We start from the raw sequence: 24,195 nt of genomic DNA, 5'->3' as shown, positions 1-24,195 counted from the left end.
TAGACCCTATGATTCACATGAAGTACTGTAGAACCTACTGGTCAGGATGGTCCTGCGTTTATACTGCTCCTCCACCCCACCCTGCTTCTTCCCCGACACGGTGAAGGGCATCTCGAAGTCAAAGCGCCGGATGTTGTGGCTCTTCTCAAAGTCTGTCTTACGGTCCATCAGCTCCTTCTCTTCCAGGAACGGGGTTACGTGGGTCACCTGGATGTAGGCGTACTTAGAGTCCAGATCTTTAGGGTTGATCTGGATGGGACGCATAACATCAAGGACCAATCAGAACCATGGAAACACAAAAGAAATGGTAAAATACTAAGAGTAAAGTTCGACTCTTACCCTCCCAGAGTCCTGAATCATCTTGACATTCTCTGGGCCGAACTTGTCAGAGTAGAGCTTGAGTAGCCTCTGAGATATCTCTGACAGTGGGGTGAATTTGGGTTCTTTGTAGATGTACTCCTTACCATCTTCATCCTCAAAGAATCCCTAGGAGGAAGCCAACATTACACACTATGGTTATAGTACATTCAGTAATAGAGAGGGTTAGGGTTAGAGAATAGGGTTAGGGGTTAGGGGTAGAGAATAGGGTTAGGGGTTAGAGGTTAGGGTTAGAGAATAGGGTTAGGGTTAGAGAATAGGGTTAGGGTTAGAGAATAGGGTTAGGGGTTAGGGGTTAGGGGTTAGAGGTTAGGGTTAGGGGTAGAGAATAGGGTTAGGGGTTAGGGTTAGAGAATAGGGTTATGGGTTAGGGTTAGAGAATAGGGTTAGGGTTATAGAATAGGGTTAGGGTTAGATAATAGGGTTAGGGTTAGAGAATAGGGTTAGGGGTAGAGAATAGGGTTAGGGGTTAGGGTTAGAGAATAGGGTTAGGGGTTAGGGGTAGAGAATAGGGTTAGGGGTAGAGAATAGGGTTAGGGGTTAGAGAATAGGGTTAGGGGTAGAGAATAGGGTTAGGGGTTAGGGTTAGAGAATAGGGTTAGGGGTTAGGGGTAGAGAATAGGGTTAGGGGTAGAGAATAGGGTTAGGGGTTAGGGTTAGAGAATAGGGTTAGGGGTAGAGAATAGGGTTAGGGGTTAGGGGTAGGGGTTAGGGGGTGGGGTTAGGGTTAGAGAATAGGAAAACAACATGAAAACACAAATGTGAAGGTATTCAGGTAACAAAGACATCAAAAGTAGTATGAACACCTAAAACAATGAGCACAACAACACAGGTGAAGAGCTAAGGTACTATAATCCTGAACCCAAGAGCAAGAAATATTCCCAAAATACATATTCCCAAAAGCACAGAAACAAACAACAGAACTGGTCTAGGAACAGTGCTATGGGACCAATAAATAGGATGAATGCAGAGGATTGAATTTCACTCCATCAAAGGGTCTACATTATTTATACAACCCAAAAAACGACAATAAAAATGACCTTAACACTGTAGACGAATGGGGTAGTAGCCACCAGCTAGATGACTGGAAACATGTACCCAGTAAGACATGAAATCCTACCCTTAAACCCTGACTAATATAGCCTCTTGTTGTCAGGGCAACACTGAGCCAGGCAGTAGTAGCGAGTGCTGAGATGGATAAGATAAGCTAGGAGGAGGTAACGAAGCGGTGATGGACACATACCAGTAATACCACTGACTACTAACCCAGACCAGAATCATAAGCCTTATGCTTCAATGCAGTGCATTCACCCACCACTTTCTCATTCATTTACCTCAGTCTCAGAGTCAGTAAACTGGTACTGCTACGGAGTGGTAAGGTAGAGCAACAGAAAACAAAATCATAGTTATTCCAACACCACCCAGGCTACAACTTATAGCAGATAAGCATTCACACCATAACACCACATACAGAAAGAACACAGTCAGTCAGAAGGAACACGGTTCTAGGAAGGTTATCCACTCCAACAAAGCAAACTGTCAAAAGCAACAAGTTAACACACTGAAAGATGAGGAAGAACCAGGTGTAAGAAGATTTAGGTGAAAATGACATCTAAAAATGGAAGCGATAAAAGCCAAATTCAGTGGATTACTCCCATTGAATCAGCAACATGCCTTGCTGTTGTGAAAAGTAAAACAAGTAGGTGGAAGGTAGCGGTGAGTTAATGTAACTGCCAAGAGCTTTAAGCATCACACTAGTGGCTGAAACATGTCATGGATTAAAGCAGCATCACACTAGTGGCTGAAACATGTCCTGGATTAAAGCAGCATCACACTAGTGGCTGAAACATGTCCTGGATTAAAGCAGCATCTCACTAGTGGCTGAAACATGTCATGGATTAAAGCAGCATCACACTGAAACATGTCCTGGATTAAAGCAGCATCACACTGGTGGCTGAAACATGTCATGGATTAAAGCAGCATCACACTGAAACATGTCCTGGATTAAAGCAGCATCACACTGAAACATGTCAAGGATTAAAGCAGCATCACACTAGTGGCTGAAACATGTCATGGATTAAAGCAGCATCACACTGAAACATGTCCTGGATTAAAGCAGCATCACACTGGTGGCTGAAACATGTCCTGGATTAAAGCAGCATCACACTAGTGGCTGAAACATGTCCTGGATTAAAGCAGCATCACACTAGTGGCTGAAACATGTCATGGATTAAAGCAGCATCACACTAGTGGCTGAAACATGTCATGGATTAAAGCAGCATCACACTAGTGGCTGAAACATGTACTGGATTAAAGCAGCATCACACTAGTGGCTGAAACATGTCATGGATTAAAGCAGCATCACACTAGTGGCTGAAACATGTCCTGGATTAAAGCAGCATCACACTAGTGGCTGAATCATGTCATGGATTAAAGCAGCATCACACTAGTGGCTGAAACATGTCCTGGATTAAAGCAGCATCACACTAGTGGCTGAATCATGTCATGGATTATAGCAGCATCACACTAGTGGCTGAAACATGTCATGAATTAAAGCAGCATCACACTAGTGGCTGAAACATGTCATGGATTAAAGCAGCATCACACTAGTGGCTGAAACATGTCATGGATTAAAGCAGCATCACACTAGTGGCTGAATCATGTCATGGATTAAAGCAGCATCACACTAGTGGCTGAAACATGTCCTGGATTAAAGCAGCATCACACTAGTGGCTGAATCATGTCATGGATTATAGCAGCAGCACCTCACACAGATTTAGGCTGCTCAGGAAAGTGAACAGAGCCGACTGCAGAACTTACCGCTGCCTTTAAAGAGGATGAAAAGCATGAAAAAAAGGCATTAGAATGAGTAATAAAAGACCACGTGATCTGATCATGCTTTTATCAATCAAAAAGCTTCCAGCAGCTCCCATGATCAAATCAAGATGTTCACCGTTTTGATATAGGGCACTTGGAGATGTGTTCTAAAATCAATTTAGCAATTTATGTCTGAATTCATCTTTAAAAAAATACAAAAAATATAATGTCTGCAATATCTAATACCTGTATAACGTACTGGAAAGAGCCAAGCAATAGTATAATGGGAAAAGGGAAACAACTTGTTTGATCTCCAATGCATTGTTTTTTTGTTGTACGACAGCCTACCATCAGATGTCATTATCTTACCTGGCCAAAGAAAGCCACTCTGAAGTAGGTTCCCAGCAGCCTCTTGCCCGTGTGCATGACCTCTGTCACTTTGATGTAGGCACGATGGAGGGTGTCATACAGGTGAGACAGTTTCTTTTGAAATGAGAAACACACAAACACATTGATAAGAATCTGTGTCTTTATCCATGTTTGGGAGCCTTGAGACATTATCATTGGGCACCATCACATATACAGTGACATCAGCGGGAGTTGAGCTCCATGACATAGATAGTGACATCAGAAGGAGTTGGGCCCCATGACATAGAGAGTGACATCAGCGGGAGTTGGGCCCCATGACATAGAGAGTGACATCAGCGGGAGTTGGGCCCCATGACATAGAGAGTGACATCAGCGGGAGTTGGGCCCCATGACATAGAGAGTGACATCAGAGGCAGTTGGGCCCCATGACATAGACAGTGACATCAGCGGGAGTTGGGCCCCATGACATAGAGAGTGACATCAGAGGCAGTTGGGCCCCACGACATAGACGGTGACATCAGCGGGAGTTGAGCCCCATGACATAGACGGTGACATCAGAGGCAGTTGAGCCCCATGACATAGAGAGTGACATCAGAGGCCCTGCAATATGCAACTTTTCAAGGGAGTCAGGAACCAATACATGCAGTCAGTCAGGAAAGCAAAGGCCAGCTTTTTCCAACAGAAATGTGCATCCTGTAGCTCTAACTCCAAAAAGTTTTGGGACACTGTAAAGTCCATGGGGAATAAGAGCACCTCCTCTCAGTTGCCCACTACACTGAGGCTAAGAAACACTGTAAAGTCCATGGAGAATAAGAGCACCTCCTCTCAGTTGCCCACTACACTGAGGCTAAGAAACACTGTAAAGACCATGGAGAATAAGAGCACCTCCTCTCAGTTGCCCACTACACTGAGGCTAAGAAACACTGTAAAGTCCATGGAGAATATGAGCACCTCCTCTCAGTTGCCCACTACACTGAGGCTAAGAAACACTGTAAAGTCCATGGAGAATATGAGCACCTCCTCTCAGTTGCCCACTACACTGAGGCTAAGAAACACTGTCACCACCGATAAATCTTAATCTAAATACTTATTTTCCATCATAATTTGCAAATAAATTCATTAAAAATCCTACAATGTGATTTTCAGATTTTTTTTCTTCTCATTTTGTCTGTCATAGTTGAAGTGTACCTATGATGAAAATTACAGGCCTCTCTCATCTTTTTAAGTGGGAGAACTTGCACAATTGGTGGCTGACTAAATACTTTTTTGCCCCAATGTATACCACCCACCACTGCGACCTGTATGCTCTCATCGGCTGGCCCTCACTACATATTTGTCGCCAGACCCACTGGCTCCAGGTCATCTATAAGTCTATGCTAGGTAAAGCTCTGCCTTATCTCAGCTCGCTGGTCACGATAACAACACCCACCCGTAGCACGCGCTCCAGCAGGTATATCTCACTGGTCATCCCCAAAGCCAACACCTCTTTTGGCCGCCTTTCCTTCCAGTTCTCTGCTGCCAATGACGAACTGGAAAAATCGCTGAAGCTGGAGACTTATATTTCCCTCACTAACTTTAACATCAGCTATCTGAGCAGCTAACCGACCGCTACAGCTGTACATAGTCCATCTGTAAATAGCCCATCCAAACTACCTACCTCATCCCCATACTGTTTTTATTTAGTTTTCTGCTCTTTTGCACATTAGTATTTCTACTTGCACATCACCATCTGCTCATCTATCACTTCAGTGTTAATTTGCTAAATTGTAATTACTTCGCTACTATGGCCTATTTATTGCCTTACCTCCTCACGCCATTTGCACACACTGTGTATAGACTCTTTTTTTCTATTGTGTTAATGACTGTATGTTTGTTTATTCCATGTGTATCTCTGTGTTGTTGTTTTTGTCGCACTGCTTTTCTTTATCTTGGCCAGGTCGCAGTTGTAAATGAGAACTTGTTCTCAACTAGCCTACCTGGTTAAATAAAGGTGCATTTTAAAAAAAAATGACATAGAGAGTGACATCAGAGGGAGTTGAGCCCAATGATACAGACAATGACATCAGATAGAGTTGAGCCCCAGGACATAGAGAGTGACATCAGAGGGAGTTGAGCCCAATGATACAGACAATGACATCAGATAGAGTTGAGCCCCAGGACATAGAGAGTGACATCAGAGGGAGTTGAGCCCAATGATACAGACAATGACATCAGATAGAGTTGAGCCCCATGACATAGAGAGTGACATCAGAGGGAGTTGAGCCCAATGATACAGACAATGACATCAGATAGAGTTGAGCCCCAGGACATAGAGAGTGACATCAGAGGGAGTTGAGCCCAATGATACAGACAATGACATCAGATCGAGTTGAGCCCCATGACATGGAGAGTGACATCAGAGGGAGTTGAGCCCAATGATACAGACAATGACATCAGATAGAGTTGAGCCCCAGGACATGGAGAGTGACATCAGAGGGAGTTGAGCCCAATGATACAGACAATGACATCAGATAGAGTTGAGCCCCAGGACATGGAGAGTGACATCAGAGGGAGTTGAGCCCAATGATACAGACAATGACATCAGATAGAGTTGAGCCCCAGGACATGGAGAGTGACATCAGAGGCTGCAGGTCTGCTGCTGTACCTCAAAATCCCTCCCCTGTTCGTAGATGGGGATGATGAGCTTGTAGACGTCTGAGATGAGCTCATAGCGCTCAGCCTTCCACAGGCCATCAGCACACTCTTCCAACAGCTCCATCAGGACATCCTGTATGGGAGAGAGGGACAGATAAAACACTGCTGTCATACCGTGTCCACGTGAAGATGATCTGGCTATGGATGACACACACACCATGACTTAATTTCAAAGCTTTTATGAAGGTTAGTGCAAAAGTAGTGGAAGAGTTATGAATACTAAATACCTAATTGTCCTTGATGCAACAAGGACAATTAGGTAATGTAAATAGGGGGGCAATGTAAATAATCAGGGAAGCCCTTTGATTAGCGGTTCAGGAGTGCTGGAGATAAGCCAAGGAGATAAACTGAGCATAAAAGAAGCAAATCCTGCTAAGGATTTACAGTATTTTCCCTGTAAAAAAAACAAATTATTGGGCAATGTTTAGATGACCCCTTTAGAAACGGAACCATTTTTACCACATTCTTGCCTGAGTATACCTTCTATACCTCTCATGCCGAAGACGAGCGGTAGTAGTGGTGTGCAGATATGGGTGGGCGTCTATTTTAATAAATCCATTGGGAATATACGCCATTGTTTAGGCAGGTCCTAAGAAGCATTATAAGACAAATGGAAACAAGGCAAGCCACCTTTCATCTCTGTCCTAACTTCAATCCACTTCGTTAGGGAGCAGGCGTTGGGTCTTACATTCATCATGATCCCCATAGAAAATAACAGCAATCCTATTTTCAGAAGCATGTGAGTCTTCTGTTCATATTTCACAACCTCCGCGGGCTTTTGGAGTTGCCTATATACGATAGAGCAAAATAATAGGCCTGCACTTGATTTAGACTACATTATAGCATGCTAAATGTTTATGATCAGTGATAGATGAGCAAACGAATAGATGAGATACCATCTCCACTTATTTGCCCAGACAGAAACCAATTAAACCAAGTAGCCAATAAAGACGGAGATTCAGTGAAACAAAAGCACACTGATTGGTTATCAGACAAGTCACAGTCACAGTCTTTTGGTAGGGAGTAGGCCTATTGGCTACTCAGTGACTGTGAGTGAAAAGCTAACTAATCCACTTGTTAAACTACATAACATAGTGTAACGGATGTGAAACGGCTAGCTTAGTTAGCGGTGTGCGCTAAATAGCGTTTCAATCGGTTACGTCACTTGCTCTGAGACCTTGAAGTAGTAGTTCCCCTTGCTCTGCAAGAGCCGCGGCTTTTGTGGAGCGATGGGTAACAATGCTTCGTGGGTGACTGTTGTTGATGTGTGCAGAAGGTCCCTGGTTCGCGCCCGGGTATGGGCGAGGGGACCGAAGTTATTCTGTTACAATAGCAAAATGTTTTAATAAATGAGTCAACTAGACACAGTGGGGACCTGTCATTCAGGGCAGGTGGGGCAGAGCACCACCTGTTTCGAGCCCCACCTGTTTTGAATGTTATTTTAGCATTAATTTGTGTTACATATCAGTTTGCAAACAATGTAAAAAAATAAATATTTGACTGAATAAAGCTGCATACAAGCATGATTGTCACGTTCTGACCTTTATTTCCTTTGTTTTGTATTTATTTAGTATGGTCAGGGCGTGAGTTGGGTGGGCAGTCTATGTTTGTTTTTCTATGTTTTGGGGTATTTCTATGTTTCGGCCTAGTATGGTTCTCAATCAGAGGCAGGTGTCATTAGTTGTCTCTGATTGAGAAACATACCTAGGTAGCCTGGGTTGCACTGTTTGTTTTTGGGTGATTGTCTATGTTGATGGCTTGTTTCAGCGCAGCTCGCATTAGCTTCACGGTTGTTATTTTGTTTACTGTTTTTGTATAGTGTTTCAGTGTTCAGTTCTTTCTTTAATTAAACATTCAACATGAATACATATCACGCTGCATATTGGTCCTCCGATCCTTCTCGCCTCTCCTCTTCAGATGGAGAGGAGGACGACCGTGACAATGATCTCTTTATTGCTTTCTTGAGTACTACAGCTTCAAAATGCAGGTGTTTCAGCCCAGCTCAGTGCTTCCTGTGGTGGAGGGGCAGCCAGCGGAAAATCCTCTTTAGTTGCGCCGTGATTGGCTCAGTGTTCTGTCACTCATGAGGACACTATGTCACAGCAGAATCTACAGGGAAAGTTAGGCAGTTCAAGCCCCCTGGGGGCTGCCATAAATTTACATTAGAAGTGCCCATCCAAGAAAGCTCAAGGTCATTGGCCACAGATAAAATGATGTCAAATCACGTTATATCTACCGTAGTTTTTATTGGACTGATCATGTCAACATTTTAGCTAGCATGCTAGACAAGCAGTAATCATGAATCAAGTCGATAATCTACTGGAAAATCCTTTTCAATCCTTGTCATATGAAGAGAAATTATAGATCAAACATATCGGTGCTCATCAGCCATTGGACATAAACATTACACAACAAGTCGGAAATCGCAAATTCAACAATGAGTGGTTTGGAAGGAATCAGTGGCTAACTGCAAGCGTTGCGAAGCAATCACTAGCCTGCTATTGAGTGGAGTGGGTGTCTGGGTTTAAGGGTCTCTTTTCCCATCTTAAAAGGATCAACATTCAACACCATTAACCAGAAAAGGTTGAATACATTGGCCATGCTGTCAAAACAGCATGACTTCTGCTGCGTTGAAAACAACTGGAAACTCAGACCTGGGAAATATCAGACTTCAGTGAGTTCAAGACAACTGTGTAATCTGAAAAAACTAGCTCCGACTGGGAAAATATGTTTTGAAAGGTCATCCAATTCGGAATTACGAGTCGGGAACTCAGGTCTCTTTCTAGAGCTCCGACTTGAAGATCACTGACGTCATGATTCAACCATGTTTTTATGAGTTCCCAATTGTCTTGAAAGCACCATAAATCCAGAGAATGCCAGACATTGATGACAAAGTATGATGACAAAATTTGCCCACAAGAAGGACCTCCTGTTCAAGTGAGCACAGTCCAAAGACGTATTGTATGTTGCTGCATAAATGATGTAATGTGGCAGGGAGATATGTATACTGTAGCTAAGAAAGTAATACTAAGAGTATGTTGTGTAGTAAGCTGTTAGTAGCCCACCCTAATAATTTGGTCCCTTTCCCCCTCTTAACTTAGCCTACTGTTCTGATTTGGTGGTGCACATGTAGCCTATAACCTGTTTTAGAGAAATGTCATCGTCGAATATTGTAAGAGCTTCATTGTCTGCTTATATGCCCCCTTTATTTATCCTACAATTCTGACTTGGTGTACAGGGAGAACACTGTAAGAACGGCCCATGACTTGAATTATGTCGCTGTACATTTCAAAAGTGCAAAACAAATAGTGATATTGACTACGTTCTTACTAGCTCGCTCATTAATATCTTAAGCCTCTTATCCGCTCGTTGTCCCCTTATGCCATAGTTTGTACATCTCAATTGTCAGTAGAAACCACATTTGTTTAAGCAAGTCTGCCATATCAGCTATGTTTTTTTTAAAGGCAGTAATTGAGGCTGAATGAACTGTTTCGCTGCCAGACAAGGCTCCGCTGATAGCCAGGTGTAGCAGTAGTAAGGTGTTGGGACAGCTTTATGTTGGCCCTAACAGTTTGTGGGCACTGTTTGTCACCGTTATAGTGCAATTAATGTAACATTTTTTTGAGTTTGCTCTACCAAGATTTACATCCTGAAATCACCACTGAACATGGCTAAGAATAGGTTTATCAGCATAGAGTGCACCACATCATCCCATGGAATCCGTCAAGGCTGCACACAGCAGAAATATCACAGAAATATTCTAGTATCTACACACCACCTTCTACAGTCAAACAAAATATACCTTTTATAGGCTCATGTGCAGTATCATGCTCATGAGATGGTGTGTACTGTGTGTGTGGGACTGTAATAATGAGATGGTGTGTACTGTGTGTGTGGGACTGCAATAATGAGATGGTGTGTACTGTATGTGTGGGACTGTAATAATGAGATGGTGTGTACTGTATGTGTGTGTGTGTGTGTGTGTGTGTGTGTGTGTGTGTGTGTGTGTGTGTGTGTGTGTGTGTGTGTGTGTGTGTGTGTGTCCGTTTCAGAGTGTTTCGAGAGTCGTTCACAGCAGTTGGAGTCGACTCCAAAGGCCCTGGAGTCAGTCGTGCACCGCTGAAGAGAAGTGACATGCCTTAGAACCGGCAGGAGGAAGGTTAATGGGCACTGCCTAGCAACCATCAAGAGTTTAGAACCGGCAGGAGGAAGGTTAATGGGCACTGCCTAGCAACCATCAAGAGTTTAGAACCGCCAGGAGGAAGGTTAATGGGCACTGCCTAGCAACCATCAAGAGTTTAGAACCGGCAGGAGGAAGGTTAATGGGCACTGCCTAGCAACCATCAAGAGTTTAGAACCGGCAGGAGGAAGGTTAATGGGCACTGCCTAGCAACCATCAAGAGTTTAGAACCGGCAGGAGGATGGTTAATGGGCACTGCCTAGCAACCATCAAGAGTTTAGAACCGGCAGGAGGATGGTTAATGGGCACTGCCTAGCAACCATCAAGAGTTTTAAGATCGTAGTGCGTGCCAATGCCGCCTCAGCATTATAGCTACGTTTCATACTAAGCCGTGGACAGAACTTTGACGAAATGATTACTAGGTTGTTAGGTGGAAATAAAAGTTTTGGCTTTGATACTGGCAATAGTTGGCGGTATGATAAAGTTGGCGGTATGATAAAGTTGACGGTATGATAAAGTTGGTGGTATGATAAAGTTGGCGGTATGATTAGGTTGGTGGTATGATAAAGTTGGCAGTATGATAAAGTTGGTGGTATGATAAAGTTGGTGGTATGATAAAGTTGGTGGTATGATAAAGTTGGCGGTATGATAAGGTTGGTGGTATGATAAAGTTGGCAGTATGATAAAGTTGGTGGTATGATAAAGTTGGTGGTATGATAAAGTTGGTGGTATGATAAAGTTGGTGGTATGATAAAGTTGGTGGTATGATAAAGTTGGTGGTATGATAAAGTTGGTGGTATGATAAGGTTGGTGGTATGATAAAGTTGGTGGTATGATAAAGTTGGTGGTATGATAAAGTTGGTGGTATGATAAAGTTGGTGGTATGATAAAGTTGGTGGTATGATAAAGTTGGCGGTATGATAAAGTTGGCGGTATGATAAAGTTGGTGGTATGATAAAGTTGGTGGTATGATAAAGTTGGCGGTATGATAAAGTTGGCGGTATGATAAAGTTGGCGGTATGATAAAGTTGATGGTATGATAAAGTTGGCGGTATGATAAAGTTGGCGGTATGATGAAGTTGGCAGAAAAACGTCTTAGTGTGAAATGGATATAAGACATGTGAATGCCCGCACAAAAAGGAACAAGCACCAAAACTCATTAGTTGACCAAGCAGCTGGCTTTTAGTCTCTCACCTCGTTGAAGTGGACATCCTGCATGCCCACATCCTCCATCATGGATACCTCCTCATCAATGTTGGGGGTGACCACTCGGAAGGCTGAGCAGCCCTGCTTGAACATGCCTACGGACCGTTAAGGAGACGGGGACCATCATCAATAAACCAAATAGACAGATGTTTTCTTATTTCTGTGACCTATTAGACAGGTTCTACATTAAGGGGAAAATATGATTTCACTCAGACCATTCTGTCATGTACAAACAGGCAAAAGGTCAACGTTTGAGAACTGCTCTCTCATATAGTGTGCTATGATTGGACCTGCCGAGGTGATTAACCCTCTGGTGTTAAGAAGTAAAGAACACGTGTGAACCAACACTGAAACACAGATTACATAACCAAATCACAAATCTGGGATTGCCTGTATCAAGCGTTAGAGTACTGATTTAGGATCAGTTTTGCCTCTTTAGATCACATTGAATAAGAACAAATGGACAGGGAGAACCTGATTCTAGATCAGCACTCCTACTCTGAGACGCAAGAACGACAGATTACATAGAAATATGTGCAAATATGCACAGTATAGTATTGGACTACGTATTAATAACAAAACGAATAACTACCAATCATTTCATTAAAATCACATCGCGCTGACCATTTAATTAACCCCTTGTGAAGTCTGTAAAAAAGAGAAAATGGCACCACCAAGTGGCAATAATGAGCAACGTACTGCACCTTTCCTCCGGAGATACTCGGCCACCAGTGCTGCCACGTGCACATAACACATGGCTGCCTGTGAACAACAGAGAACATCACAGATACATCAGTACGTTTGACGAGCCAGTCACATGACTTGAATTCATCATATTACATAATCACACTCCACATAGAGATTCTACCATAATCCACTCCTTAAATAACTACACCTCAAAATAACATGTATCCCTCTGGCATAGGCTCTTATACTTATACACTGTGACCCCTAGCCTGACCCCTAGCCTGGTACAGATCTCGGGACAGGTCTCCATTCTTCACACTCTGACCCCTAGCCTGGTACAGGTCTCCATTCTTCCCACTCTGACCACTAGCCTGGTACAGACCTCGGACAGGTCTCCATTCTTCACACTCTGACCCCTAGCCTGGTACAGACCTCGGACAGGTCTCCATTCTTCACACTCTGACCACTAGCCTGGTACAGACCTCGGACAGGTCTCCATTCTTCACACTCTGACCCCTAGCCTGGTACAGACCTCGGACAGGTCACCATTCTTCACACTCTGACCACTAGCCTGGTACAGACCTCGGACAGGTCTCCATTCTTCACACTCTGAATCTTAGCCTGGTACAGGTCTCCATTCTTCACACTCTGACCACTAGCCTGGTACAGACCTGGTACAGGTCTCCATTCTTCACACTCTGACCCCTAGCCTGGTACAGACCTCTGACAGGTCTCCATTCTTCACACTCTGACCCCTAGCCTGGTACAGACCTCGGACAGGTCACCATTCTTCACACTCTGACCCCTAGCCTGGTACAGACCCGGTACAGGTCTCCATTCTTCATACTCTGACCCCTAGCCTGGTACAGACCCCGGACAGGTCACCATTCTTCACACTCTGACCCCTAGCCTGGTACAGACCCGGTACAGGTCTCCATTCTTCATACTCTGACCCCTAGCCTGGTACAGACCTCGGACAGGTCACCATTCTTCACACTCTGACCCCTAGCCTGGTACAGACCTCGGACAGGTCACCATTCTTCACACTCTGACCCCTAGCCTGGTACAGACCCGGTACAGGTCTCCATTCTTCATACTCTGACCCCTAGCCTGGTACAGACCTCGGACAGGTCACCATTCTTCACACTCTGACCCCTAGCCTGGTACAGACCTCGGACAGGTCACCATTCTTCACACTCTGACCCCTAGCCTGGTACAGACCTCGGACAGGTCACCATTCTTCACACTCTGACCCCTAGCCTGGTACAGACCTCGGACAGGTCACCATTCTTCACACTCTGACCACTAGCCTGGTACAGACCTCGGACAGGTCACCATTCTTCACACTCTGACCCCTAGCCTGGTACAGACCTCGGACAGGTCACCATTCTTCACACTCTGACCACTAGCCTGGTACAGACCTCAGACAGGTCTCCATTCTTCACATGGATGCGGGCCATGCTGTCCAGCCAGGTCTTGCGGAGCTCGGGCGTGCTGGCGTAGGACTTGGCTAGGCTGTACTGCAGATCCACCAGCATCTCCGGGTCCCTCTCATGCTCCTTCATCTGAGCCGTGGCCATCAGGACCGTCCGGATCCGCTTGGTCAGGTCCTTCACATCTGACGGGAAGGCTGTGTTCTGTACAGGACAATAAACAGGAAGAGTAAAGACCAGATTATTAATGTGGTCCAATGGTAACATGGAGTTTCAATGAGAATAGACCATCTATCGGGTTCTGACCTTGATTGTCTTGTCACCGTTGGCACAGTTGTTGATGATGGACAGGGACTGCTGGAAGCGGGTTCCTCCGATACCGATGACGTCAGCAATCAGCTGACTGACGGCGATCACCACCTGAGCGAGATGGCGGAAGTTGCACGCGTCAATAACAAACTACTCCCATAACCATCACGTCAATAACAAACTACTCCCATAACCATCACGTCAATAACAAACTACTCCCATAACCATCACGTCAATAACAAACTACTCCCATAACCATCACGTCAATAACAAACTACTCCCATAACCATCACGTCAATAACAAACTACTCCCATAACCATCACGTCTATAACACACTACTCCCATAACCATCACGTCAATAACAAACTACTCCCATAACCATCAGATCAATAACAAACTACTCCCATAACCATCACGTCTATAACACACTACTCCCATAACCATCACGTCTATAACAAACTACTCCCATAACCATCACGTCTATAACAAACTACTCCCATAACCATCACGTCTATAACACACTACTCCCATAACCATCACGTCTATAACAAACTACTCCCATAACCATCACGTCTATAACAAACTACTCCCATAACCATCACGTCAATAAAAAACTACTCCCATAACCATCACGTCTATAACAAACTACTCCCATAACCATCACGTCAATAAAAAACTACTCCCATAACTATCACATCAATAACACACTACTCCCATATCCCGTTACAGAATCACCCACCACACACGGACCGAGCAGCGTGTTAACAGGCAGCGACAGCTTGAACAGCGAAGGGAGGACGTTATGGACAGCAGAGGCATGGAGTATACGACGTGGGAAGAAATAAACAGGTGGGCGGCCGACCCAGAGAGAATGCCGGAGCCCGCCTGGGATTCGCTGGAGCAGTGTGAAGAGGGCTATAGGCGAATGGAGTCGAAAAAAAGACACGGCGGCGCAGAGCGAAAACCGAAAGTCACCCCCAAATATTTATTGGGGGAGGGCGCAGAGAGAGAGTGGCTGAGTCAGGAGTCAGACCTGAGCCTACTCTCCCTGTTAATCGTGAAGAGCAGTTGCAGTGGGAGAGGCTGCACCACTTGGAGAATTGGACCCTGGGCTCAGCCTGGAGAATATCGCCATCCCAAGGAAGAAATAGAGGCGACTAAAGTGGATAGGGGCTGGTATGAGGAGGCAGCACGGCGGCACGGTTGGAAGCCCGAAAAGCAGCCAAAAAATATTATTGGGGGGGGCTTAATGGGAGTATGGCTATGCCAGGTAGGAGACCTGTGCAAAATCCCTGTGCTCACCGGTGGGCTAGAGAGACCGGGCAGACACCGTGTTATGCTATGGAGCGCACAGTGTTTCCAGTGCGGGTGCATAGCCAGGTGCAGCACATACCAGCCCTTCGTATTGGCCGGGCTAGAGTGGGCATCGAGCCAGGTAAGCTTGGGCAGGCTCGGTGCTCAAGAGCTCCAGTGCGCCTGCACGGTCCGGTCTATCCAGAGCCACCTCCACACACCAGTCCTCCGGTAGCAGCTCCCCGCACCAGGCTTCCTGAGCGTGTCCTCAATCCTGTAGCACCAGTTCCAGCACCACGCACCAGGCCTTCTGTGCGCCTCGCTTGTTCAGCATAGCCAGAGCCTTCCTTCCCTCCTGCGCTGTCGGAGTCTCTCGCCTGTTCAACACAGCCAGAGCCTTCCTTCCCTCCTGCGCTACTGGAGTCTCCTGTCTGTTCAGCGCTATCAGAGCCTTCCTTCCCTCCTGCGCTGTCGGAGTCTCCCGCCTGTTCAGCGCTATCAGAGGCTTCCTCCTCTACAGCGCTGCCGGAGCCTCCTGCCTGTTCGGAGCAGCCTGAGCTGCCAGTCTGCAGGGAGCTGTCAGTCTGCAAGGTGCTGTCAGTCTGCATGAAGCAGCCAGAGCTGTCAGTCTGCAAAGAGCTGCCAGTCTGCAGGGTGCTGTCAGCCTGCATGGAGCAGTCAGAGCTGTCAGTCTGCATGACGCAGCCAGAGCTGTCAGTCTGCAAGGAGCTGTCAGTCTGTATGAAGCAGCCAGAGCTGTCAGTCTGCATAAAGCAGCCAGAGCTGCCAGTCTGCAAAGAGCTGCCAGTCAACCAGTCTCTTTCAGATCTGCCAGTCTGCATAGAGCAGCTAGATCTGCCAGTCAGCCATGATCTTCTAGATCTGCCAGTCAACCAGATTCTACCAGATCTGCCAGTCAACCAGAATCTTCCTGATCTGCTAGTCAACCTGAATCTTCCAGATCTTCCAGTCAACCAGTCTCTTCCAGATCTTCCAGTCAACCAGTCTCTTCCAGATCTGCCAGTCAACCAGTCTCTTCCAGATCTGCCAGTCAACCAGTCTCTTCCAGATCTGCCAGTCAACCAGAATCTTCCAGATCCGCCAGCCAGCCAGGATCTCTTCCAGACCTGCCAGCTTCTCTCAGTACTGGGCTTCTCAGTACTGGGCTTCCTCTCAGTACTGGGCTTCCTCTCAGTGCTGGGCTTTCTCAGACTGGGCTGCCCCTCAGTTCGGGCTGCCCCTCAGAATCTTCCAGTTCCGGGCTGCCCCTCAGCCGGGCTGCCCCTCAGGCTGCCCCTCAGTTCGGGCTGCCCCTCACCCGAGCTGCCCCTCTCCCGAGCTGTTTCCTGAGTGCCCCAGTCCCAGTTTCCCCTCAGTCCCGAGCTGCCCCTCAGTAGCTGCCCCTCAGTGGGCCCCTCAGTCCCGAGCTGCCCCTCAGTCCCGAGCTGCCCCTCAGTCCCGAGCTGCCCCTCAGTCCCGAGCTGCCCCCTCAGTCCCGAGCTGCCCCCTCAGTCCCGAGCTGCCCCCCTCGAGATGCCCCTCACGAGCTGCTCCTCAGTTCTGTGGGGTTCTGGGTGAGGACTATTAGGTCATGGTCGGCGGCGAGGGTGGATTATCCCAGGACGCGAAGGGGAGGAACTAGGACATTAATGGAGTGGGGTCCACGTCCCGAACCGGAACCGCCACCATAGACAGACGCCCACCCGGACCCTCCCTATGGTTTTGAGGTGCGTCCGGGAGTCCGCACCTTGGGGGGGGGGTTCTGTCACGCCTTGGTCTCAGTATTTTGTGTTTTCTTTATTATTTGGTCAGGCCAGGGTGTGACATGGGTTTATGTCATATTGGGGTTTTAGTATTATTGGGATTGCGGCTGAGTAGGGGTGTTGTATGGGGGCTTGGCTGCCTGAGCCGGTTCTCAATCAGAGTCAGGTGATTCTCGTTATCTCTGATTGGGAACCGTATTTAGGTAGCCTGGTTTCGCGTTGTATTTCGTGGGTGATTGTTCCTGTCTCTGTGTAGTTTCACCAGATAGGTGATTGTTCCTGTCTCTGTGTAGTTTCACATTAAAGAACAGATAGGCTGTACTCTCATTCTAGGTTTAACCACGTCAATAACAAACTACTCCCATAACCATCACGTAACCATCAGGTCAATAACAAACTACTCCCATAACCATTTTGTTTTGTCCCATTGTATAACCAGTTATTTAACCATGTCTATAACACACTACTCCCATAACCATCGTCATTTCCCATTCATTAAAGAACATGTCAATAACAAACTACTCCCATAACCATCACGTCAATAACACAACTCCCATAACCACAGGTGCACTTAACCATCAGGTCAATAACAAACTACTCCCATAACCATCATCAATCTACTCCCATAACCAACGTCAATAACACACTACTCCCATAACCATCAGGTCAATAACAAACTACTCCCATAACCATCACGTCTATAACAAACTACTCCCATAACCATCACGTCTATAAAACACTACTCCCATAACCCATAACCATCACGTCAATAACAAACTACTCCCATAACCATCAGGTCAATAACAAACTACTCCCATAACCATCAGGTCAATAACAAACTACTCCCATAACCATCACGTCTATAACACACTACTCCCATAACCATCAGACAAACCACTCTTTAGGAGAGTTCCATAGACTGTTCTTCTACATAGAGACGTTCTGAGGAGACAAATGGATCAGCATGTAGAGGGTAACCCCCCTCTCATCTCTCTCTCACCTGTAGGTGAGTGCGGACGAAGGACTTGCGTCCTGTGTAGTCAAAGTTACTCTTCATGAGGAAGTAGAGGAGGTGGGCGGCGTCGCTGCGGATGGAGCTCAGCTTCGAGTTACAGCACTTCAGGATCTCGTAGCAGAACGAAGCACACATGTCCGCTCGGCCCTCGAAGAAGGTGCAGGGGAACTGGAAACAGACACACAGTGATGATTAGATAGTCGGCACGGTTAAGAGAGGGAGAGAAAAACACTTGACTACTGTGAACTGTTAAGAACCAATGGCCTCCTCACCTTGTAGATGAAGGTGCGCAGCGAGGTGAAGACCTGCTTGAGGGCTGTCTCAGATTGGTTGATTTGTAGGAAGCAGAGGTGCACCTCAAACACCTTCTTCATGAGCGGGTTGTGGCCATGGTCCGAACAGAGTTGGGTCTGACAACATACGAGGACAGACAGTTAGAAACTTCAAAAGCCAGAGATTGACACTAACAGAAAACATCAAGTAAGAAGTAGAAAAAGGATGAAATATCAAATGAAATCACCAACAACATAGATCAAATGCATGTATGTAGACAAGCAGGAGGGGGTTCTTGTCAATGATTGGTAAGGCAAAGCTGAAGAGGGAGTTTCAAGTTTCTTAGATAACATAATCACATAACAAACAAGGAAGGTGGTGCGTTTTACATGTTGAGGATCACTTATCATAGCAGTTAGGAGTGTACCTTGAATCCCATGATGAAGATGCTGAGAGTGTCCAGCACGGTGAGGCAGACCTCCGTAGCGATGTTAGCCTCCAGAACCGATTGGTTCAGCACGTCAGCATCAGAGTGGCTATAGGCTGCAGAGGACACACACCACACTGCTGAAGCTCTCTCACATCACCCCTACAATACGCTCCTGTACTGCTCTGGTTGCATCTCAAACGGCACCCTAATCTCTATTTAGTGCACTACTTCTTTTTTTTTTTAACAGGGCGCATAGGGCTTTGGTCAAAAGTAGTGCACCATATAGGGAATGGGGTGCCATTTGGGATGACTCTGAGTCAGGGCTGCATAGATGCCCTCTTGTGAGTAATCATCACAATACAGTCTGAAAGAATAGCAATTATTAGTATCAAGGCAAAAAAAAAAAAAACTGCTTAAGAGGAGGAAATAATATTCAGTTGAGTTGAAAACAAACACATTTAACTTCAGAGGTTTGAATACAATGAAATGAGTTACGAAGGGAACAGAAATGAACAGGGCAGAGGGAACAGAGGGTTTAAAAGGGCTCATTCTCAGCTAAAATGGCATGCTCTTAATTCAACCAGATGAACAGAGCTAATAGTCTGTAAGCTGCCTGTCGTTGACCTGATACATTCTTACCATGGTCTACAGATATTCCAAGAACACTTGAAATCTTTCTTACACTGAAAACACAAAGAAATTCACTTCATTAAAAGGGAATCAAGTAAGATACTTGCTATAGAGCTGAATCTCTTTTGCTTTTGGTGAAGTCAATACAACGGTTACAGCAGTGAACTTGGTCCTGATTAAAACCAACCCTTCAACACATATCCCGTGGCGACTGGATGTGTGTTGACCCCCGAGGGGTCATATACTTTCTAGGATAAAACCCTTCACGTTTGTTCACTCAAAACCACCACATCCATGGAGAAATGGCTCAGGAACGGCTGACTTTGGACGTGGGTGTGGCACACATGATGATGATGATGGTGATGATGAGGTGACTGACTACAGAGGGAGGGGCCTATGGTTAAGAGGCGGGTGATTGGGGACACTTACTGTGGTTAAAAGTGTATGAGTTATCCAGGCTGTTGAGTTGCTGTAAGCGGGCATGCATCATTCCCGCCCTGTTACGGGACACAGGCAAAGTCTGAGACTTCCGCTCATGTGCTGCTATGGGTCCCACCCCTTCCTGGCTCCTGATGAGGAAACAGGAAACTGTTAAGACAACTGGCCCACTACCCGCAGGACCAGGGTTAGTCAAGCAGGTTAGAATGGATATCACACATACCAGGGCCAGGGTTAGTCTAGCAGGTTAGAATGGATATTTACACATACCTAACTATTCTATTGATCATAAAATAGATGGAAATACTGTATAGCCTGGTAGCCAGATCAGTTCCTGTTTAAGGTTGTCTGAATCATAAACTGTCTCCCAGGCTAGAAATAGGGCCAAAGAGAAAATAAAGTCCATAGGAATGTCTGCTTTAGGTATGTTAGGAGCATTTTGAGGCTAATTTGACACACGACTATTCTTTCTACACTGGGTGTACAAAACATTAGGAACACCTTCCTAATATTGAGTTACACCCCCTTTTGCCCTCAAAACTGTCTCAATTCGTCAGGGCATGGACTCTACAAGGTGTCCAAAGTGTTCCACAGGGATGCTGGCCCATTTTTGACTCCAATGCTTCCCACAGTTGTCAAGTTGTCTGGATGTCCTTTAGGTGGTGGTACATTCTTGATACACACAGGAAACTGTTGAGTGTGAAAAACCAAGCAGCATTGCCGTTCTTGACACAAACCGGTGCGCCTGGCACCTACTACCATACCCTGTTCAAAGACAGTTACATCTTTTGTCTTGCAAATTCACCCTCTGAATGGCACACATACACAATCCATGTCTCAATTGCCACAAGGCTTAAAAATCCTCCTTTAACCTGTCTCCTCCACTTCATCTACACTGATAGGAAGTGGATTTAACAAGTTACATCAATAAGGGATCATAGCTTTCACCTGAACAGTCGATGTCATGGAAAGAGCAGGTGTTCTTAATGTTTTGTGCATTCAGTGTATTTCTGATCATCTAAACAATCTTGATTCAGTGTTGATAAGTCCGGTTGTGAGGTGATCCAGAGAAGCAGACACTACTAGAGCAGCACTATAGCAGTTAGTAGCAACAGAAGCCAACTCATGCACGTGACTATGAAAGAGACACAGTAGAAGGGGGAAGTTCACGGCAGGTTATAGTTGTGTGGTGCAATTACATGGCCAATCAAAGTGGTGTGGCGTTATAAAACGGCCAATCAGAAAAGAGAGAAGAAAACATGCTTTTAGTATAGGAGAGTTAATTCCATTTGTAGTCTTACCCAAGCAGGAGGGGGCAGGAGCCATGTTTGTTTAATTTACTATATTAAACTTGCCAGCATTAAAGTAAACAGATAAACAGACAGTGGTGATGGTCAGAGAGATAGGAGAGCCATCAGGAAAGAGCTCTCACAGAGAAAGTGTGTGCCAGAGTCCAGTCCAAAGGTAAATATGAGCGTACTGGGTGGTGTGTGGTATATATTCTGTTGTGTTTGAGGGCCTTTACTTTACACACAAAGGTAAATATGAGCGTACTGGGTGGTGTGTGGTATATATTCTGTTGTGTTTGAGGGCCTTTACTTTACACACAACGGTAATACAACTCAACAAACCAAGCCACACACGGGTAATATTTTAGACCTATCACTAACGACATCAAGCAATGGTTGTGTCATTCAAACGATCTCAGGTGCTACTAGAAAACATTCACAGCATCTTCAGTAGATATGGAAAACATTCACAGCATCTTCAGTAGATATGGAACAGCTTGTGGTGTACTATCACGTTAAAATGGCTTGGACAATATTCACACTGACATTAAAACAGCAACATTTTCAACACGATAACTATCAACAAATGGTGTATTAATGAAGTCATTTAGTCTCATCTACAGGTTTTTACATAAAAGCTTCAATTGAACCTTTCGGACAGCAACATTACCTTGCGATGCATCTCTTTCCTATATATCTGAATTGATGGAGACACACTCTGGAGACAAAAAGCATTAGACTCATTGTTACTCATTGCGGCTAATAAAAAGATGCTTAAACATACTCAATCTATACAGTAAAATGGTATAAAGTAGCATGGGGACAATGACAAGGTTAAGCTGACAGTCCGATGCTTACTCTACGAGAGTGAAGAAGTCCATGAGCTCAGTAGACGAGGCCTTGTTCCAGTAGGTAAACAGAGCATCTGAACGAAGGAGAGGGGAAGGGTTATATGCGTCTCCTACATGGTCCCCTGTATCCTAAAGTACCCTATGGGCCCTTGTTAAACAAAAGTAGTGCACGAAATAGGGAATAGGGTGTCATTTAGGACACAGCCCTGAGGAAAACTACTGGCTGTAGGAATACACAGTTCACTAAGGATATCCCTCCCCCAAAAGAATCAAATTCAAAATCAAATGCTTGAGTAGAGAGCGGTGAAGTCTTACCCTCAGACATGCTCTTGAGGACGTGGAGGAAGCACATGAGCAGGCTCTTGATCTCAGCCTGGTCCAGCTTGTCACAACGCAGCGGGCTGCTGCTCAGAGCTGCCGCTGGCTGGTTCTGAGGGAGGTCAGAGATCAGCTAAATTACACTACAACACTCGCTACTGACAACCTGTGGTACTGCTCTATTCAGAACAGTAATGCTATTGGGAGATTTGTGCTTGTTGTTCAAATGTATCATGTTGTTGTTCTTAATGTATGGTCATCTGTATATGTTTTATAAGGCAAAAAGGGTAGGAAAAAATAAGATACTAAAGAAATTTGAATGCTGATTTCTGTACCTTAAACGTTAATATTACATGATCAGTTCAATGATCTATTTCTGATGATGTAATACTAAAGTACCTTCAGTACATCTATTTCTGATGATGTAATACTAAAGTACCTTCAGTACATCTATTTCTGATGATGTAATACTAAAGTACCTTCAGTACATCTATTTCTGATGATGTAATACTAAAGTACCTTCAGTACATCTATTTCTGATGATGTAATACTAAAGTACCTTTCAGTGCATCTATCTCCTATACATTTACATTCATATGATGCACTCATAAGTAGGTAAGCCTACTGTAATGGCTGGCAGCAAGCACAGGGTACTCATGGTGCCTAACTGACTAATGGAGTCAGTCACTCAGGCCCTTCTGGGCTCTAGATGCGGGGGAGATTGTCAGATCAGTTGTACGTGCAGGGCTTAATCACTATCCAAGCCGGGACAGAGAGCAGGAAGTGGGAATCAACAAAGCACTCTCCAAGCTGGGACAGAGAGCAGGAAGTGGGAATCAACAAAGCACTCTCCAAGCCGGGACAGAGAGCAGGAAGTGGGAATCAACAAAGCACTCTCCAAGCCGGGACAGAGAGCAGGAAGTGGGAATCAACAAAGCATTCTCCAAGCCGGGACAGAGAGCAGGAAGCGGGAATCAACAAAGCATTCTCCAAGCCGGGACAGAGAGCAGGAAGTGGGAATCAACAAAGCACTCTCCAAGCCGGGACAGAGAGCAGGAAGTGGGAATCAACAAAGCACTCTCCAAGCCGGGACAGTGAGCAGGAAGTGGGAATCAACAAAGCACTCTCCAAGCCGGGACAGAGAGCAGGAAGTGGGAATCAACAAAGCACTCTCCAGCGGCTTGGTTGGGTTGTGTATCGGAGGATGCATGACCTTCAACCTTTGTCTCTCCCGAGCCCGTACGGGAGTTGTAGCGATGAGACAAGATAGTAGCTACTAAACAATTGGATACCACGAAATTGGTGAGAAAACGGGGTAAAAAATAAAATAAATGTAAAAAAAAACAAAAAAAACAAAGCACTCTCCAAGCCGGGACAGAGAGCAGGAAGCAGTGGAGTAGCAGATCTACCATAGCGTGGGAAAATACAGCGTCCTCCTTTACCAGCGGTGAGTTAGTGTAGAGCAGAGCTAACAGACTGAAGCCATATCTTGTTGACAGAGATAGTTAAAGGCTAAACTTAGCTGCCATATTCACTGATTATACCAAACATTAGGAACACCTTCCTAATATTGAGTTACCTCCACCCTTTTGCCCTCAGAACAGCCTTCATTCGTTGGCGCATGGACTCTACAATGTGTCGAAATATTTCCACGGGGACACTGGCCCATGTTGACTCCACTGCTTCCCACAATTGTGTCAAGTTAATTGAATGTCCTTTGGGTGGTGGACCATTTTTGATACAGACAGGAACCTTTTGAGCATGAAAACCCCAGCAGCATTGCAGTTCTTGACATAAAGTCGTGCGCCTGGCACCTACTAC

General features: G+C 45.5%; 1 protein-coding gene and 1 long non-coding RNA gene across 15 annotated transcripts in view; one reads left to right on the top strand and one right to left on the bottom strand.

Moving 5' to 3' along the window:
• Positions 1-24,195, bottom strand: part of LOC118386441 (dedicator of cytokinesis protein 9-like) — a 195,835-nt gene that overhangs the window by 5,940 nt on the left and 165,700 nt on the right. For 4 of the 14 annotated variants that reach the window (XM_052523007.1, XM_052523005.1, XM_052523004.1 and 1 more), the window contains exons 35-50: positions 22,372-22,486; positions 22,064-22,130; positions 21,876-21,923; positions 19,908-20,047; positions 18,846-18,961; positions 18,418-18,555; positions 18,131-18,313; positions 14,071-14,184; positions 13,753-13,968; positions 12,349-12,406; positions 11,633-11,739; positions 6,209-6,331; positions 3,565-3,678; positions 1,713-1,742; positions 340-486; positions 39-249 (exon numbers count right to left, since the gene is read on the bottom strand). In XM_052523007.1, the coding sequence (XP_052378967.1) occupies positions 39-249; positions 340-486; positions 1,713-1,742; positions 3,565-3,678; positions 6,209-6,331; positions 11,633-11,739; positions 12,349-12,406; positions 13,753-13,968; positions 14,071-14,184; positions 18,131-18,313; positions 18,418-18,555; positions 18,846-18,961; positions 19,908-20,047; positions 21,876-21,923; positions 22,064-22,130; positions 22,372-22,486 (1,927 nt within the window). Of the gene's footprint in view, positions 1-38; positions 250-339; positions 487-738; positions 3,205-3,564; positions 3,679-6,208; positions 6,332-11,632; positions 11,740-12,343; positions 12,407-13,752; positions 13,969-14,070; positions 14,185-18,130; positions 18,314-18,417; positions 18,556-18,845; positions 18,962-19,487; positions 19,532-19,907; positions 20,048-21,875; positions 21,924-22,063; positions 22,131-22,371; positions 22,487-24,195 lie in introns of those variants that run through there. The other 10 variants (XM_052523017.1, XM_052523009.1, XM_052523015.1 and 7 more) reach the window with 7 other exon arrangements.
• On the top strand, positions 12,825-13,774 carry LOC127931180 (uncharacterized). Its single transcript, XR_008140217.1, has 4 exons — positions 12,825-12,922; positions 12,962-13,361; positions 13,462-13,611; positions 13,662-13,774. It is a non-coding gene; the product is annotated as an uncharacterized LOC127931180 (long non-coding RNA).

This window comes from Oncorhynchus keta, chromosome 7 (genome assembly GCF_023373465.1).
Source record: "Oncorhynchus keta strain PuntledgeMale-10-30-2019 chromosome 7, Oket_V2, whole genome shotgun sequence".
In the NCBI taxonomy this organism is placed as follows: Eukaryota; Metazoa; Chordata; class Actinopteri; order Salmoniformes; family Salmonidae; genus Oncorhynchus; species Oncorhynchus keta.
The sequence above is the reverse complement of the archived record's forward strand: the minus strand, read 5'-3'. Positions and strand labels throughout refer to the sequence as shown.